Source organism: Borostomias antarcticus (genome assembly GCF_949987555.1).
Source record: "Borostomias antarcticus genome assembly, chromosome: 4".
NCBI lineage: Eukaryota > Metazoa > Chordata > Actinopteri > Stomiiformes > Stomiidae > Borostomias > Borostomias antarcticus.
In genome coordinates this window covers 9160423-9180137 of record NC_140237.1, presented here as the reverse complement: position 1 = coordinate 9180137, position 19715 = coordinate 9160423, and the positions used below count along the sequence as shown (strand labels likewise).

Genomic DNA, 19715 nt, shown 5'->3' with positions numbered 1-19715 from the left:
CCAAGGACCTTCGCCCATGCCTCACGCATATGATCCTGTTGACTTGTGAGCTTTTTTTACATTTCCGACTGTTCGCAGCTAAATGAAAGGATTCAGTGTAGTAAGATGGATATGTAACTTCGCTTCTGACCATTGTGTTACATTCGCCCTATTCTCGCTTGGAGTGGCGTTATTGATAAAGCAATAATCTTTGTTATTGCTGCAATCTCAGGTAGTAAACGCTGAACTTGAGTACTCCAGTATAGCTCTGCACTATGACTCAACCTCACAGACTCTCTATCTAACAGCATGACTAAAATTGTCACGGTTGGAAAACATCTGACCTTGCCATACTCTTATCTTTGATCTATACAGCATGATCTGATCTATGTTGTGAATACAAATATGACTAATAATAATTGTACCTACAATGCACCTAACCCCGATGTAATGCACCTAACGCATGCCACGTACAAGGGTCAAATGAATATCTCCCCTTTGATTTTATCGGGTGGCGGACAATTATGCACTGGAAAAACATGGCTTGAGTTGTATATGCCTTATATCTGAGCTGGGATGTGTAATCTCCGTTGTAGTTGTACATTTTGGAGATGGTCTATTTTTAATAAAGGTGAAATAAATGACCTCTGTCCTGTTTTGTCTGTTACCATGTTTACCATGCCTCTGCAGTGTCTGTGTGCGTGTGTGTGAGTTCTGACTCGTTCAGAGGAGTTGTCTGCTGAGAGAGTATCAACCAACTGCGAATTGGTCTGGGAGGGTGACTGAACAGGAACTCGTCCTGATTGGCTCCACAACAGGGGAGGAGAGTGCAGAGCAGGAGCATCAGTCACATTTTTAATCTTCTCAAATCTACAGTACACAGATGACACCTCAAACAGGAAAAAAACAGTTGTTTTGGAAGTTGGCACAAGGTGGTTTAAGGGGTGGAGAGAGAGCAGGAGGGAAGAAGAGAAATTAGTTGACAAGAAGTAAATTGTGGGGTTTGCAAACTTTTGGGGTTTGCAAAGCCGTTTGTTGTGTGCACTTCAACCTCCGGGTTAATTGTGAGCTGAGGCAGGACAGGTTTTGTTCTCAAATATTCAAATATGAATGCTAATGTAAAAGTCAGCCTATATAGATCTCGATGGGATATTGTTATGACTGTAATATCAGATTATTAAAATATGCTACAGTAAAAATTCATGAAACTCATCTCAGTGGTACATGGGGGTGTGTTGACCAAGGATCTGGTGTTGGCTTCTGAAAACAATTTGATTAGACCTTTCTATGCTTTCGTAAAGGTCAGCCTATATAGAACTCAATGGGATATTGTTGACTGTAATATCAGATTATTAAAATATGCTACAGTAAAAAAAATCATGAAACAAATCTCAGATGTACAGGAGGATGTGTTGAACAAGAGTAATTTGGAGTTTGCTGAAAACAATTTGATTTGCACTTGCAAATAGCTAGTTAGCTAGCTTACCGGTCTGAGGCGGAGAAGCAGGACTACAAAACTCGACCATTTTACCAAACGTTTAGCTGAAAAGAGTGAGCGGAAGTGGACGTAAAAGCTGCCGTTTTATAGTCGCACACACACTTGATGCTAACCAACATCTATAATGCTGCTAATTCATGGAAGTATAACGTTTGCTGGCTACTGCTAATCTCACAGTGGTGAAGCTAGAATAGTACCTGGCAACCCAGCGCGCAGTACCAACGCTGTAATACTATTGGCTGGTATGATATCAACAGAGTCAGAGTGTCATTGTCGGGCCGTCAATTTTTTTTGATGGAAAAGCAATACTTTTACTCTGCAGCCTTTGCAAAGCCCTATGGATGTATTATTTTTGAAAAAATGTTTATTTTAATCCACATATATAACATATCATACCTTTAAATAAATGCATTTCATAGGGTGTCACAGAAACACATGGAAAACGTGTTGCTTACGAGAAAGATAACCTCCGCTATTTCTGGAGTCAGGACCATGGACAGGGCAAGGCTGACACCATTGCTATGGCATAGGCCTACTGTCGTTTATTTAGGCTATAATTCATTCCAAATAAAAGCAGTGGGCATGATGTCATGCAGTCAAACTACAGCTACAGGGAACCAAAATATAGCCTAGGCTATATCTAAATGAATGATATGAAATGACAGCAGCGGGTGAAATTGGTCGGCACGGACCAATCCTACAGGCGAGGCTGCCAACCTCAACAGAGTCCAGCCTACCGGAGCGTAGGAGAGACTTGGTGACAGCAAAGGGTTATAGGAGGAAGCCTAGTCTCACTACCAGACCCATGAGAGTTCTTTCGCTGATAGACTACGTGAGCTACGCTAATTATGTTGCAGATCTCTCTATGGGTCTGCAAAAATCTGGTGTTCAAATCCTGGCAATTCATTGGTAGCGTCGGAATCCCGGACGACACCAATCAGTAACGACTTTCTTAATCAGGCGTTCCCACCCATAGATATGCCCCGCTCATCTAACCTGGGTTAGCGTCTCTCATTTGCTGCTATGACCTCCCAGCAAACACGCAACGTCAGGGAGACGTTCAGATCATGTCTTAATAACGTCCGTCGGTCCAGAACCCCATTTGTACGTCTGCTGGACCCCTCAATATTCAAACGTCTGGCTTGGACCCCTCTAAGACGTCTGTGGACGTGCAAAACGGGTCCAATATCTGAACGTTAAAAAAAACATTCATTCTGGCTCCTAATTGGATGTCTTTGGACGTCTGAAAAAGACAAAAAAGACGTCTAAAAGACGTCTTTTAGACGTGTCTTTGCTCAGTGGGCTGTCACTCTTTCAATTTTGACCCATCAATATGCCCTCAGAACACCAGCTTGGGCAGCAGAGTGGCTCAGACTGTTATGTAGTAGGCCTACAGTATGCGGAGCGCAGCGATTCAACGTCCTGCTTGAGTCTAGAGAGAGACTAGAGGAAGCCTACTTTAACATAAGTCTACTTGGCTAAAGTTGGTGAGTTGACCACACGGATGACCAGTGAGAAATGACATCTGCGCATGGCCCTTAAATCCCCACCCCGTATTTATCTGACTATCCATAGGATACTGTATATGATACTTCAACACTTAAACAAAAAATCACTGGGATCACGACATAAAAATTGCAGAGGAACATTCAGGAATTCACATTATAGACCTCTGTAGCAAATTGGCCACAATGGCCCTTGGAATTTCCCAAAAATGTCCAAGACCTAAGCGATTGACCGTCTTTTGAGACGCCTCAACACACTTCAATGCAAACCTCTATTCCTTGTAACAAAAGCATGCACACGCGCTATGGCAATAACAGCCTCCGACCATAGGGGGGCGAACGTACCTACGTGTTTGGAGCAAGAAGAAGAATCTTGTAACGTGACGTTTGGAAAATGCAGGAAGAAGAAAAGTGAGTAAACTTGAAAAACTTCGAGGGATTTCACATCTAAAAAGGTGAGCATTCCAACGTTAGCCCTTATGAGAGCTTCGCATAAACGTTAACAAGCAGTAATTTGTCTTGTGTTTACCTAACGTTGATCTTGACTTGTAGCTAGCCAATGGTTTCCTAGCTAGTCTAGCTGAAATTGTGGCGAAGTGTCTCCTAGTCTAACAAACTCATAGGTGCTTTTCCGTATTTCACAAATAACATGACTCACGTGGAGTGGATTTCAGAGTTCACTGGTGACTTATAACGGGCTATTCTTTCATCTCTTCAGGGCAAATATTCTCAACTTAAGATAATTGTCAGGCAACGTTTGACATAGCTTGCTACAGCTAGTATGTAGTAGTAGCTAGCTTGCTAGGAGATCTGAACCCCGCCCAGGTGCTGCCAGGTAACGTTATTCCTAGAGATGAACCTGTAACTTCCTGTCATATCGTCCATGGTCACCTGTGACTGTTAGCCAGTTAAAAGTTATCTGCAAGTCATCCTCTTGTCCTGTTTCCCCTTTTGCTGGGGCTTGATACTGAAGCTGCTCAAGTAGAGGTAGGAGTAGCCCTGGTCCAGGTCGGTATACTATTCGGGGCTATTGAAGAAATAACTCACTCGAGGGTTGTGGTATATGGCCTATATACCACGGGTTGTGCTGCGGTCATAGCCTATTGGCCATATAGCCTACCACAACCCTCGAGTGAGTTATTGCTTTTATACAACGGGTTTCGGGTACATTTATGGGATAAATACCTACTATTTGAGTGTCTTAATATCGATTTGAATGACTGTGCTGTACTATACTTGTGCAACTGCGAGTTGCAAAAAGTGGTGACGACAAACCAGAGTTGTAGGCTACAGGACGGATATAAGAACTCAAAGTTGACATTGAATGTTTCCCTTTTCTTGAGGAGAAACCGTAATGTAAGTGACCAACAGACCGTTACGCAATGGAACTAGTGCCCGTGGTATATCGTGGCATATACAACGGCTCTTAACCAATCAGATTGCGAGGTCAGACCTACCCGTTGTATAAACCCTAGCCTCGCGTCACCAGTCTCTCCTCGGGGAGGAGAGCCTGTTGTCTATTTACTTCACTGCCTTAAGCCCGCCCCTTTTTCCGGCTCGAGTTTGTAGAGCCCGCCTCCTACTTCCGCTTGCTTTAATTACATCGATGGAAGGAAACATGGACATACCTGAAGAAATATTTCAAGAAGTCATGGAAGAAGTGTGCCGGATACATAATATCACACATTTGAAGCCACTGCAGCGTCTTAGGCCTGATTCATAGTCGACGCAAACAACGCAAGCTACGTTGTGAACGCAAGCTCCAACATGACTTGAGAGCTTGCGTTCTGTGTTTTGTTTTGTGGAAACACAAGGAATTGCTCTATTGCTTGCGTCAAGTGACACATTTCGGCATGACACACGCAAGGACGCAACGGGATCTTGCGTGGCCTTGCGAAGCTTGCGCTTATGTAGTTTGCGTCGACTATGAATCCGGCCTTAGCCTCCGAAATTATAGATACAACAACTGTTCTTCTTCCGGTCCAGACCGCAAGATTATGCGATATGTCATCCTAGGCGCTTCCCCTCGAGACCGGCAAAACAACTGTGAAAGAGACAGGCCCCAGGCTATATAAACCCCGGTATAGACCGTGGCAGTATTCCAAATGCTAGGGCTCTACCCTTCGAAGGGAACATAATCGGTGCCACGCCCACCTCGGCCATATTGAAGGGCGTTCCAATCCGAAGCGATGGTCACTTTTGCTCCCTTCGCTCCCACAACTCTTTGCGACTGCAACGTCTCCGGTCAATAATTTATCAACAAATATATGGTGGACGTTGAGGCGACAGTTATTTGGCAACCTAGCTTAATGGTTTGCGGACATTTGTAGCTAAATCTGTCGATGGAATATATATTTATTTTTCAGCAGAGATCTTAGTTACATCATGATTGAACTAGCTATCGGTATTTTTTTATTATATGTGTGGTAATTATTCAGTTTGATGAATTTACGATGTAGCTAGCTAACTAGCATCAGCCCAAGTTGGCAGCTGCTGGTCAGCGATGAGAGACGGAACTCCAGCCCGGCTGATAACCCTCCGTCGCTGGAGGGGAGGGTGCATCAGTGAGAAGCACAAGCTGGCAAGTGGAAAAGTTCAAGAAAAGTTCAAGCAGTGTTTAGTTGAGATATGAATGGGACATCGGATGCAAAACTAGCAATAGCCGATCGGCTACAGCTGTGTCAAACTCAGCTGTAAAATAGATGATGCACAATTATTTAGTGAAATTCTCAGATGACCCTGCCGTTTTGGGCTCATAATAGCCTAAGATCAGGACACATCACTTCAGTTAAGATGGGATTCATTCATTAACAATGGTTATGGTTAGTATAGCTCGTGACAGGCTGTTGACACATGCGACAGCCCTGAAAATTACGTTGAATGGCATTCCAAACGAGCGTTATTTTGACACCCTACTCCCAGTACTCACAGTGCTCACTACGAAGGGAAGACACTTCGTAGGGCGTAGGGATGAGCCCTTTGGTTTGAAATACAGCCCGTGTCAGTGACCCCTGTCAGTACCTGATCAGTTCCAGCTGCCCGATTGGTTCCAATAGCATCTGCACATGCGCACCTGGTCCGTCATCATGTACGGCAAATCCACTTGGACAAATTTGATACACGATCCGTTCCGCGATCCGTGAATACTTAGGACGTGACGAACCTTTAGCCCAAGAGCTACCTAGCTAACGTTACAGCAGCTACATATTTAGACAAGTTCATAGCAGCAAGCTAATAGCGAGACAGCTAAGCAGACTAGCTAAAGTTAACAACAAGTTCATAGGAGCTAAGTAGGGTAGCTAAAGCTAATAACTTGGTATTAGTTCTATGCACACAGCAATCAGCCAAAATGTTGATCAAGCAAAGCAGTCGTGAGTAAGTGCAATGTGCAATCCCACTGTCACAACGTCGGCTACTACCCTACAGCTAGATGGTGTCATTGCATAATTTTTAACCATAACCAAAGCATTCTGTTACACATAAGAGCTGACACTCAACTATTAGGCTACACACAAAATGTTCCGCTTCTACGTTTTATAGCTGATTCATTACACAAACAATGAATACAATGCCCATGTTTTGCTTGATCAATATATTTTGGGTGATTGATTTATGCATAGAAGTATGTTTCAAAGTTATTAGGTTTAGCTAGTCTGCTTAGCTAGCTTCTATGAACTTGTTACTAGAGCTTTAACTAGTCTGCATAGCCGTCTAGCTACTAGCTAGCAGCTATTAACTTGTCTAAATATGTAGCTAACGTTAGCTAGCTGAAAAGCTGTTCCCCACATCGTATTTGCGGATTGCAGAACGGATCGGGTATCAAGTTTGTGGGTGCCAGTGCCCGATTGGTTCCATTATCAAGTTTGTCAAGTGATGTTGCCGTACAAAATTATTGAACGGGTGCGCATGTGCAGATGCTATTGGAACCGATCGGGCAGCTGGAACCGATCGGGTACTGACAACCACCCCTGTTTGTTTGCGGAGGAGTTCCACCACATTAACATCGCATTGTTAATTCCCATAGACTTTTTAAATCCTTATAATTCAAGAATTGAGTCATGAACCCAGCTAATTATTCATCAGACGAATCGTGACCTTGTGTATTGGAGCAATTTTTTTTGGGGGGGGGGAACGAAAAAATAAGGTTGGTGGTACAAGACTATGTACATAATTAGCCTATTGTAAGAGTGAATAAAACTATGCATCCCAAAAACCATTGCGAATGATACTCATCTCTCACTCAGTTTCAAACTTCCTTCAGAATTCCAACTTGCTTCTTCATTAATGTAATCTTTGTCATTGTTAAGTGTTAATATTGTTAATATTTGTGTTTTAGTTTGTGTGTACTGTGTTTGTGTGTATATTGTGTTTAGTTTGTGTGTATAGCTAGCGTGTAAAGTTTGCTAGCTAATGCGTTAGCCGTCAGAAACATGGTGGGGCCATTCTTCATTCCTGACTGTGTTCACTGCTCAGATGACCGTCGTTGCCACCGGTTCTACCCATTCCCCGAGAAGTTGTCAGCGAGGAAGCGGTGGATCACATTGATAAGGCATTACTCATTTTAATAATATGAATTTGTGATGCAGGTACATTCACATACCTAATGTTGAGCTATTATGTGAGTTGCCAGAGCTACATATGATAAGCTGCTAACATTAGCTAGAACCCTTATTAACGTTCTTAGATCAAGAATGAATGAAAAATGTCAGTCACTCAGTAGCCTGTACCCAACCGTCGACAGTGTACACATTTCCATGGTAACAACACCGCTTGAGGATTGTGGGTAGTGTAGTATTTCTCAATGCTACTGCAAATAAAACGTGATTTTCTTAAAACAAGGTTGATATCATATGGACTTTTGGCTTATCATAAGGACTTCTGGTCACGATTTGTCTGACAAATTATTAGCTGGGTTCATGACTGAATCCTCGAAAAACATAAGGATAAAAAAAAAAAAAGCCTATGGGAAATTAACATGCAATGCTAATGTGGTGGAACCTCACTGACACGCTCTATACCGCCCTGCCAGGAACCATTCATTAAGCCATAGACTTGTCACTTGGTCTGCAGTACCGTATCTACAGATAATATTATTTTGTTACTCGCCAAAGTGAAGCCATTTTTTCGAAAGATGAAAGCCTTATCTCTGATGTGGCTACGGTTGCAGCCCCCCGCCTTTTATAAAAGCCCACTTTTTTGTGCGTTGGGCCAGTGCTGTGCACATTCGTAAGTGTTCCGTAGCCTGGGGCCTATTTGCTTTGCATTTGTGGTTTCCAGTCTAAGCAGATCAGTGATCCCCCCTGTCCAAAAGCAGGCCTACCCATAAACCTACGATGCGATGCAGCAAGAACTTCTTCTGGAGTAAGCTACTTCGTTTGGTATGTCCATGTTCATAGCGACTGGCTAGACTCGGTTCGGCATTTGTGTGACAGGATACCAGCGGGCTCTAGACTGGAAACCAAGCAAATTGAAATTAAGCTCTCACCCGAAGAGAGCCTGGAGATGCAATGCTAGTGTTCCGGCCTCTCAAGGCAGCCCAACACATCCCATCGGATTATTATTATTTTTTAAAAGCCATAGGTAGCCTAGAAAACCAACCACAACATTTTCTGCCCTGCAAGTGAGAACGCCTCAACCTTCCCAGTCTCGGTAGCTTGATATCAGACAGAATTGTCAACTTGTTACACTCCGTTGACAACTTCAACTTTGGAGTCGGCGGATTCGAATGTCTGGCTACAGTCTTGGCACAGACAGATAAAATGGGCCAGAAAGGTCGAGGCGAGGTCACAAGTAGATTACGCCCTCTGCTGTTTAAAGTATTCAGATCTCAATACTGAGTATTCTGATTCATTTTTCATTTCAGCGATTTTAATCGTCACATGATTGTATCGATTTTTAACTGTCTCGCTCATCATTACATTCCTATTAAGTGCAAAAAAGTGCTTCTAAAAGGTGGGGGCTGCAACTGTAGTACAGGGGTTCCAAAAATTTTCAGCTGGCAACCTCCAAAATAACGGTGTCAGACTCATGATCCCCACTATAACCGGAGGTTGTTAAAGCATGAAAATGTCCGCACGCACTAATAGGCAAGGCAAGTTTATTTGTATAGCACATTTAAGCAACAAGGCAATTCAAAGTGAGACATGAGACATGTGCCGGGCACAGTGCATTTCATTGTATTTTATAAATACACATGACAATAAAAGCCTTGAACTTGAACATTAAAAGCATCAAGACAAAGTGCAACATATAAAAGGTCATAAATGCAATAAATTGCATTTAAAACTAAATGCAAGAAAAAGAAAATCCAGGAATAAAAGTTACAATAGGCATAACAACAACAAAAAAGGACACAATCTATTGTATTATAAATGTAAATACTTAAATACACTGAATAATTTTGATGATCTCGTCACCCCCCAGGAACCACTGGAATAGTATACCGCCCTGGACCAGGGCTAAGGGAGGAAAAACAGTCATGGTTTTTGTGAGACTTCATCCTGACAATCTGTCCAGTTTCAACATGTCCTTTCTGTCTCTCTCACTGTCTGTATTTCTCATTCCCAATCCCTTTCTCTCCATCCCCCTCTCTCTAGATGTCCTGCTTTGAGAGTGAGAAAAGCAGCCTAGAGGATGACAGCTGCTGTGGGGCTGCTGCTGCAGCACCAGAGCCCACAAACTGTGCCTTAGCAATGATGGAAAAGGAGGGTGACTCAGTTGTCAGCCCCTCAGAAGGCCCCGGCATCTTCAGTGGTGGCGCCAGCATACAGAGTGATGCCCCAGCGCAGGGCTATGATGTGGAGTTCGACCCACCCCTGGAGAGCAAGTATGAGTGCCCCATTTGCCTCATGGCCCTGAGGGCAGCTGTGCAGACGCCTTGTGGACATCGTTTCTGCAGGAGCTGTATTGAGAAGTCCATCCGGTAGGGCATTTACTTTATGCTTTTCCACACTTGAAAACTGGGTTTTCCTTTCCCTTCATTCTCCTTTCCCTTCCACATCTTAGTGTGTACAGGGTTCAAAACTAACATTTATACTGGTGGCAATGGGACTACCCACTTGTTCAGCTGGTACAGGGCTGAAGAGCATGGCTAGTAGGGCTGGGTATCGAGTCGAATTTCAAGAATCGATTCGATTCCGATTCACAAGGTTCAGAAACGATTATCACGATTCGATTCGATTCAATATCGATTCGGTTAGTGTGACTAAAACCTGTTTGTTTTTTTTGCTGTAATTACATGACCTTAATTACATGACAGCCAAGTTATGCAACACATCAATACTAGGGCTGGGTATCAATACTGATTTTCAAAAATGAATGAATGAATGAATCATTGAATTAATTCATGAACTATTCATACCTTCATTTATTCATTCATTCATTAAATAAAAGATCGATTTTGGGATTCATGAATCGATTCGGGATTCTGAATCAATCGATTAATCAATTTTTTAAACCCAGCCCTAATGGCTAGCACTGTAATGTTAGCTGTAGCCACAGAAGCTAGCTAGCTGGCTACACAGGTTTTGCTAGGTCAATTAGTTAGCTAGTTTATAGAAGCTATCATACACAACAGTCACTGTCTGGAACTGCAACCATTATGAAATGCTACAGGCTCCGTCTAAACATTTAGTGTTGAATGAGAAATGTGACAAGAAGATTAAGGCTTTGTTCACACGGCATTGAAATGTGACCCAAATCCGATCTTTTTGCCTACATGCGACTCAGGTCAGATTTTTTCATGACCGCGTGAACAGCACAAGTCACATGAAATCAGATTTTTAAAAATCCAACCTGGGTCGTTTTCAGAGGTGGTATTATATCAGACACATGTCTGATGTTTTGCAACGCGTCCGCCATTTGAACAGTCATGTCGCGTTTAATGCAGACTTTTACTTCACTCTAGAGCGACAGAGTGACAATTGTCACAATTCTGCTCCGGTTCCTTGGCGGTAACTGTAAAATACACTATATTGCCAAAAGTATTCACTCACCCATCCAACAGATGACAGAGCGGGGTCAGCGGATGCAGAGGCGCATAGTGCGCAGAGGTCGCCAACTTTCTGCAGAGTCAATCGCTACAGACCTCCAAACTTCATATGGGCTTCAGATTCACTCAAGAACAGTGCGTAGAGAGCTTCATGGAATGGGTTTCCATGGCCGAGCAGCTGCATCCAAGCCATACATCACCAAGTGCAATGCAAAGCGTCGGATGCAGTGGCGTAAAGCACGCCGCCACTGGACTCTACAGCAGTGGAGACGCGTTCTCTGGAGCGACGAATCACGCTTCTCCATCTAGCAATCTGATGGACGAGTTTGGCGGTTGCCAGGAGAACGGTACTTGTCTGACTGCATTGTGCCAAGTGTGAAGTTTGGTGGAGGGGGGATTATGGGGTGGGGTTGTTTTTCAGGAGCTGGGCTTGGCCCCTTAGTTCCAGTGAAAGGAAATCTGAATGCTTCAGCATACCAAGTGATTCTGGACAATTCCATGCTCCCAACTTTTGTGGGAACAGTTTGGGGATGGCCCCTTCCTGTTCCAACATGACTGCGCACCAGTGCACAGCAAGGTCCATAAAGACATGGATGAGCGAGTTTGGTGTGGAAGAACTTGACGAGTCCTGACCTCAACCCGATGGAACACCTTTGGGATGAATGAGAGCAGAGACTGCGAGCCAAGCCGCCTTGTCCAACATCAGTGTCTGACCTCATAAATGTGCTTCTGGAAGAATGGTCAAAAATTCCCATAAACACACTCCTAAACCTTGTGGAAAGCCTTCCCAGAAGAGTTGAAGCTGTTATAGCTGCAAAGGGTGGGCCGACGTCATATTAAACCCTATGGATTAAGAATGGGATGTCACTTAAGTTCATATGTGTGTAAAGGCAGATGAGCGAATACTTTTGGCCATATAGTGTAGATTCAACTATTCCTTCCACTGCACAAATACTTGAAAATCAACCTGTAGTAAAGGCTAACTTCAGTTGTGGTTGTAACGTTATCCATGGTTAACGTTACTTCCGTAAACAGTGCGCTGCGCGTGACGTCCTGACTTCTGTGATTGTTCTTCTGCGCATGCGGGTCTGTTCAGGGCCGTGGGCTGTTCACACGGGAGTCAAATATAGGTCAAATATAGGTTACATTTAAAAAGTAATGTGAACAGCTAAACAGAAAAATCGGATCTGTGTAAAAACTCGGAATTGAACATTAAAGGGAAAATGCATGTTTAGCCCTGTTTTAAGGTTACTTATGATCATATACAATGATTCAGATCAAAACGTTGACAAAACTAGCACTTTTGAGAAAGTCTGATAATTGCTCTACCACCGTTTTGGTCATACAATGGATGTGGATGGGCATCTTGAAAAATCATTCAAAAACATAGATTTCAAAGACAAGAAGCTCACCGAGGGTGTAATTGGTGTCCGTTGGTGTTCTGACATCAAATTCGCTGCAAAGTATGAATCCTGTAGGGTTTTATTGATCATTTTATGAAATCCATTGACTTGTATTGACGCGACCGTTGTAGATGTGTAGATCAATCCGCAGAGGTGATTCAGGAAGCGGAACTACTTACGGTAGCTATTGTTTATGTTAGCTAGGCTAGCTAGTTTGCTCACTGCTCACACTACTCTTTCGCTCACAGACAAGGAAGCCCTAGGCTACAGTTCGGAAAACGCTTATCAAAATGGTTGATCTAGAAGAGTATCAATTTGATCGCGAGGAATTAGACTTTGACGGCGGCGCTTATCGTTTCGAGCCTGAATATAGTGAGGAGGAACTACAGCAAATGGAAGAGATGGAGGCTCGCCGAACCGCAGAGCCAGAGACGGTCGATGAATCTGTCGCTTTACCACGAACCACAGGTGTTTGGTGGTGTGCTTGCAAACATTGCCGACAGATGCCCACCGAAGAGGAAAGTTTGTGCTGTACCGAGTGGGACCTGTTGCTAACAGCTGACATGGCAAACCTTTCGGTCCACGAGTCTGACTCCTTGCCTGTTGAAAGTCAGTCCTGCTTTTACCACTAGTATTTATGTCCGAGTGAATAAATCTACAGTTTTGATAATTTCATGCTGTAAGACCACTTCTTACAATTCTATTTTTCTAAAGTTAGTCTTAGCAAAGGGATTATTATTATTATTATTATGCTTCAACACACACACACACACGGGCGCACTCACACACACACAGCTGGCAATAAGAACTTACCTCAAGTTCTTCCACTCGTTCGTCTTCTGTCGTTCCTCTATGTAAAGTCAGAACAGCATCACGTTTGAGGAAGACCCTTTTGGGAGATTTCTTCGAGAATAGCCTAGGCTTATAACATTTGTCCTCAAAATGCAAAGTGCACACACAGTGATCTAAGACCCGAAGAATATCCACGGGTGTGTTTACGTCCAAGTAAAGAGATTCTAACCACAACTTAAATCTTGCAGGATCGTTGTAGGGAAGTCTATGACAAGTTACAGATGAACGGATTTTGCCACAATTGGCAACGGAACAATAGCGTGTCATTGTTGAGATCCCAAACAAATGCTTCGCACGAGCCTGTCTTGTTGTTGCGGCTAGCTTTTCAAGGAAGGAAGCCGAGCGGAATCCACGGACGTTGCCTACCGCGAGATCAAGGCATTGCGCAAGATCGGAATCAGTTAAAGCGGAATTTTACACACGTATGTGCTGCGACTAAATAGTCCAATGCTACATATTTTTAAAAAGCCTTTCCAGATGAACTAGAATCTTACTTTATGGCAAATTATATGCCAGAACGCCAACTAACACCTAGGTGAGTTTCTTGTCTTGGAAATCGAGAGTTTAACATGTTTTTGAATGATTTTTCAAGATGCCCATCCACATCCATTGTATGACCAAAACGGTGGTAGAGCAATTATCAGACTTTCTCAAAAGTGCTAGTTTTGTCAATGTTTTAATCTGAATCATTGTATATGATCATAAGTAACCTTAAAACAGGGCTAAACATGCATTTTCCCTTTACTACTCCTTTAAGACCTGCTGTGTGAACTAAGCCTGAGTGAGTGAGACAGAGGAGGCGGGCTTATGTGCGCACTTCAATGTGTGTGTCAACAGGCCTGGCTGTCCGAGACCGGTCAGGGAGAAGAGAGCGCAGCAATAGTGCAGAAAATTAGTATTGAAACCTTTTGAAAACAACATAACATAGGCCCAATTAATAACTTAGGCCCAATGAATCAATGATGAAATTCATTGCCATCTATTTTCAATGGCATTACTGTATTAAAGGAAGCAGAAAACTGAGCAGCAGACGAGGGCCTAAGCATGCGACAAATACGAGCTGGTACACCTTGTAGGCCAAGGCCTATATGACATGGAATACAGATCTCAAATAAAACAGGCATGGAATCAGAGAAAAAAGCATCACATATTTCAACGTTAAAAACTGCCAAACCACAGAAGACAAGATCAAGAGTATGTCCATGTTCTTGGGTGGAACCAGTTCCAGACGGCACAAGACTGAAAGCATCATTAACATTTCAAGGGTCCCTTGCCAGCGGCTTTGTGGGACATCATACGTGAATGTTCATATCGCCCAGGATTAAAACACGGTCATAGCTCAGAAAAGTCATTGATGAAGTTCCTGTTATATTTAAGTGGACGGTACTGTAGATCAGCGCACACAGAACAGGATGAGAGCGGCCAAGCTCTTTTGGGCCACCGCTCCCCAAGGGTGATTAGTTTAATCTTGGCTTGAGAGTTCGTCACACAACAGCAACCCTGTTTGGTGTTGGAATTACAGTTGTGAGCTGAGATAGTCAAGGAGTTGTCTCTCCCTTTCACATTACTGACCGGCCGGGTTGTGTGACGAATCCTCAACAGTTAGTAGGGCGGTCAGGGTCAATTGGCTACCAAATTGGATGAAAACGGGATAAATCCTAAAATAAATATATAAAATAAAAAGCTGAAAGAATAAATACTGGAAATAATACACTGGATCTAGGTTTTTTGCAAATAGATCCTCTTTTGCTGTAGTAGATCAGTGTTTTTTTGTGTAAAATAAAGTTTGGTGACTGTGAATAATACATTTATTTGCATAACACAAAACGTTCAAAATGGATCATTTGAACATTTTAATTTTGTGCCCACTATGAATGAACAAACCTCTCCCATTTCAAGCTCAAGTTTTGAAATTCTCTTTCTCTCTCTGTCTCCCACCAGTGATACGGGGCAGAGGTGTCCGGTGGACAATGAGATTCTGCTGGAAGAGCAACTCTTCCCAGATAACTTTGCTAAACGGGAGATCCTGTCACTCACTGTGCGCTGTCCTAATGAAGGCTGCACTGATAAAATGGAGCTCCGCCGTCTTGAAGTAAGCATCCCAGCAGATCAGTGTATTGGTTGAATCATAAATGTTGTGTCCTCTCCGGTTTCACCATTTTCAAAATGCATTTGGGAAAAAGGTATGTGAAAAGGAATCGTAGATGTTCTCTAATTTGTTGTGAGGAGGAGGCAAGGAGAGAGTGACAATGAACTTAAGAGACTTGTTAGAATCATCCATAGTTATCATTACATAACAGGGCTCAAAATGAAAAATCACCTTTTTACTTGGTAGCACTGGTGCTCCCAACTTCAAAAAGTTAGGACCAGTAAAAATTTAGGAGCACCCATGAAAATGTAGGTGCATCAACAATAGGCCTGTTCTATTATAGCTAGGCATGGGAAGGTATGAGACTTTGACCATATAACTAAAATGTGTGTGTGTGTGTATGTGTGTGTGTATGTGTGTGTGTATATATATATATATATATATGTTACGGTCAATGTGAGAAAACGGGGAATGTGAGCTTTTCCCGGTTATTGCGCACATTCCCCGACCTCGCGGGGAATGTAGGAGAAACATGTGCGTTTCTCACATCTCCCGGGTAATGTGCACATTCCCCGACCTTGCGGGAGATGTGAGAAATTAGTATTTCTCACATCTCCCGCAAGGTCGGGGATTGTGCACATTAACCAAGAAATGCTTACAATTACCGACCTTGCGGTAAATCTAGCGGTAAAGTCCAACCGTATGCAAAACCTCTGCGCAGCCGGGTGGTGGGAGAGGGCTCGTGCACTTAGAACGAGAGGCGCTTGACATTTTGCCCATGGTTTTCGAATACATAGCATCAGTTGCATTAATGGAAACATTAAATTGGGTCTAATTATACATGTGTTGAAAGTTAAGATAATAAGCCTACAAGCCGCGAGGCTACGCAACACAATAAGCAAAACAATCTCACTGTTTCACTCGTCCCACTCATCTGTTTCACTCGCCCCGCACGGCAGGGACAAGAGAAACAATGCACATATTCTGTTCTTGGCCGTCTTGAATTGAACTGTTACACCACAGAACGAAACTTACAACTAATAGGTTAGTAAAGGACGTGTACAAGTTGTTTGTCATAAAAAAAATTAATCTCCATCTTTATTAATTTCTGTGTAAATCTGATCAAACCAAAAAGTGTTTCATTCGTCCCGGTCCTCCCCTACAGTTAATAACAGTCTGTGGTCTACCTTGAACAGTAATATAGCCTATGCTGCACTCAATGTAAGTAGTATTAGGAGGATAGGCCTACACTGGTGATCAAGTTAACAAACGCAAAAGGAACATTGCAACAACAGGAAGGTGGGAACCTCCAAAGGAACCCTACGCGTTAGCTAGCCGAAAGACAGACGAAAAGACGAAAAATCTCTCACAGGTGTGCGCCAGTAACGTTAGCCCAACTACCGTGGGTGCCTCTTATGGTGCACGCCCTCTGAGGCGTCACATAAGCCCTCTCCCACCACCCAGCTGCGCAGAAGTTTTGCATACGGTTGCGCTTTCCTAGATTTACCGCAAGGTCGGGAATTGTAAGCATTTCCCGGTTAATGTGCACAATCCCCGACCGTGCGGGAGATGTGAGAAATACTAACCAATTTCTCACATCTCCCGCAAGGTCGGGGAATGTGCACAATGACAGGGAAAAGCTCACATTCCCCGTTTTCTCACATTGGCCGTAACATATATATATATATATATATATGTTACGGTCAATGTGAGAAAATGGGGAATGTGAGCTTTTCCCGGTTATTGCGCACAGTCCCCGACCTCGCGGGGAATGTAGGAGAAACATGTGCGTTTCTCACATCTCCCGGGTAATGTGCACATTCCCCGACCTTGCGGGAGATGTGAGAAATTGGTTAGTATTTCTCACATCTCCCGTACGGTCGGAGATTGTGCACATTAACCGGGAAATGCTTACAATTCCCGACCTTGCGGTAAATCTAGGAAAGCGCAACCGTATGCAAAACTTCTGCGCAGCCGGGTGGTGGGAGAGGGCTTATGTGACGCCTCAGATGGCGTGCACCATAAGAGGCACCCACGGTAGTTGGGCTAACGTTACTGGCGCACACCTGTGAGAGATTTTTCGTCTTTTCGTCTGTCTTTCGGCTAGCTAACGTGTAGGGTTCCTTTGGAGGTTCCCACCTTCCTGTTGTTGCAATGTTCCTTTTGCGTTTGTTAACTTGATCACCAGTGTATCCTCCTAATACTACTTACACTGTGTGCAGCATGGGCTATATTACTGTTCAAGGTAGACCACAGACTGTTATTAACTGTAGGGGAGGACCAGGACGAATGAAACACTTTTTGGTTTGATCAGATTTACACAGAAATTAATAAAGGTGGAGATTACATTTTTTGATGACAAACAACGTGTACATGTCCTTTACTATTATTAGTTATAAGTTTCGTTCTGTGGTGTAACAGTTCAATTCAAGACGGCCGAGAACAGAAGATGTGCATTGTTTCTCTTGTCCCTGCCGTGCGGGGCGAGTGAAACAGAGGAGTGGGACTAGTGAAACGGTGAGATTGTTTTGCTTATTGTGTTGCGTAGCCTCACGGGTTGTAGGCTAATTATCTTAACTTTCAACACATGTATAATTAGACCCAATTTAATGTTTCCATTAATGCAATTGATGCTATGTATTCTAAAACCATGGGCAAAATGTCAAGCGCCTCTCGTTCTAAGCGCACGAGCCCTCTCCCACCAACCGGCTGCGCAGAGGTTTTGCATACGGCTGGACTTTGCTAGATTTACCGCAAGGTCGGGAATTGTAAGCATTTCCCGGTTAATGTGCACAATCCCCGACCTTGCGGGAGATGTGAGAAATACTAACCAATTTCTCACATCTCCCGCAAGGTCGGGGAATGTGCACATTACCCGGGAGATGTGAGAAACGCACATGTTTCTCCTACATTCCCCGCGAGGTCGGGGACTGTGCGCAATAACCGGGAAAAGCTCACATTCCCCGTTTTCTCACATTGACCGTAACATATACATACATACACACACACACACACACACACACACACAAGTATTGGGCCACCTACACATTACACCTACAGGAGCTTTTATGACATCCCATTCTAAATTCATAGCCATTAATATGGAGCTGGTCCCCCTTTTGCAGCTATAACAGCTTCCACTCCAGCCAGAGCCAATCTTTCTACTTTTTGACAGTAAAATCCAAAAAGTTGTGAAGTGCAAGTACATAATGTAACAGTTGGTTACAAGATAATGTATCAAACTTGTGTAGAGTCAAGAATGTTGTTATGGAAATTAAATATGCTTCGCGAGAGCTGCTGCTTTTTTTCCAACACAAAATCCGCTCTGGGTAACTTATCTGCTACATAAAAAATCTGCACTGTGCACACAGCCTAAGTCGAGATATGGCTGTTTAGGTGTTTAAGTCACAGGAGGAACATTTGTTTTCACCACTACCGTGAATGACTCCACAGGTAAGTGTGTAACTAGCGAATACAGAGAAAGGGACGTCCAAATGGAAAAAAGGTTGCACCAGAACAATTATGTGCATTCGCACAAATGCTCCCAATTATATTTTGAGGACGCACAGATTCAATTTCGGGAGCATACAGTATGCGATCAAAATAATCGCAAATTCAAGCCCTGCATGAATACAAATTCACATTGCATAATGTCAGTCAGTTCCCTTTTTGTCAGACCCTTTTCTGTAAGTGGATTTTCATTAGGCTACCCTTATTCCCCACAAAAAAACAAACTTAAAATGATTCTTATGCAATCTGATACATCTTTTAGAATGGGGTACTCTTAATGACTGAATTACCATTTCTGTTTCTGTTTATTTTTTTCTTCTATTATGAAAAACTCACCTTTTCAGTATTTGTGGCTAGTTATTAGCAGGCAGCCAAATTCTAAAAACGTGATTCAACAAACTTCAGATTTGCCTGGGTTTCTGACATTGGAAGCCCCCTATCTGGAAGAAAAAGAGAAAAACATTCAGAATTTCTGGAGGCACGAACAGAGTGGGGGTGGGGAGCAGCAGCTCATTTACTCCGGGCTCACACGCTTGCGTTTGATGCGTGTCCGTCAACGTATGGCGGAAGGCGTGTCTGCCGCACGCAACAACAACCAATCACATTGTCCAAAACTGCGCTCGCAACAGCCAGTATATTCTCCGAACCTGCTAGCGCGCACTATTTTGAAAACCCACCCGGCTTTTCGTTTAGTGCTGTCATGGATGCTAATCTGGTCGAACGTGTGGCGATCGTTTATGCATTGTGGTTGAGGCAACGTGAACGTGGTGCCCGCAGGTATTGGGTACATCCTATCCTGAAAACAAACAGCTATTGTCCTCCATCTTGGTATCGAAAAATGTGAAAATCCCGCCTTGCGATGACGTCTTTCTCCGTCAAGACATCTGAT

At 43.3% G+C, this 19715-nt stretch overlaps 1 protein-coding gene across 2 annotated transcripts in view; it reads left to right on the top strand.

The window, feature by feature from the left end:
* Positions 1 to 3381: 3381 nt before the first annotated feature.
* traf6 (TNF receptor-associated factor 6) overlaps positions 3382 to 19715 on the top strand; it is a 40471-nt gene continuing 24137 nt past the window's right edge. For both annotated transcript variants that reach the window (XM_084437127.1, XM_084437126.1), the window contains exons 1-3: positions 3382 to 3437; positions 9579 to 9904; positions 15169 to 15319. In XM_084437127.1, the coding sequence (XP_084293253.1) occupies positions 9579 to 9904; positions 15169 to 15319 (477 nt within the window). In that variant the 5' untranslated portion in view covers positions 3382 to 3437. The remainder of the gene's footprint in view (positions 3438 to 9578; positions 9905 to 15168; positions 15320 to 19715) is intronic.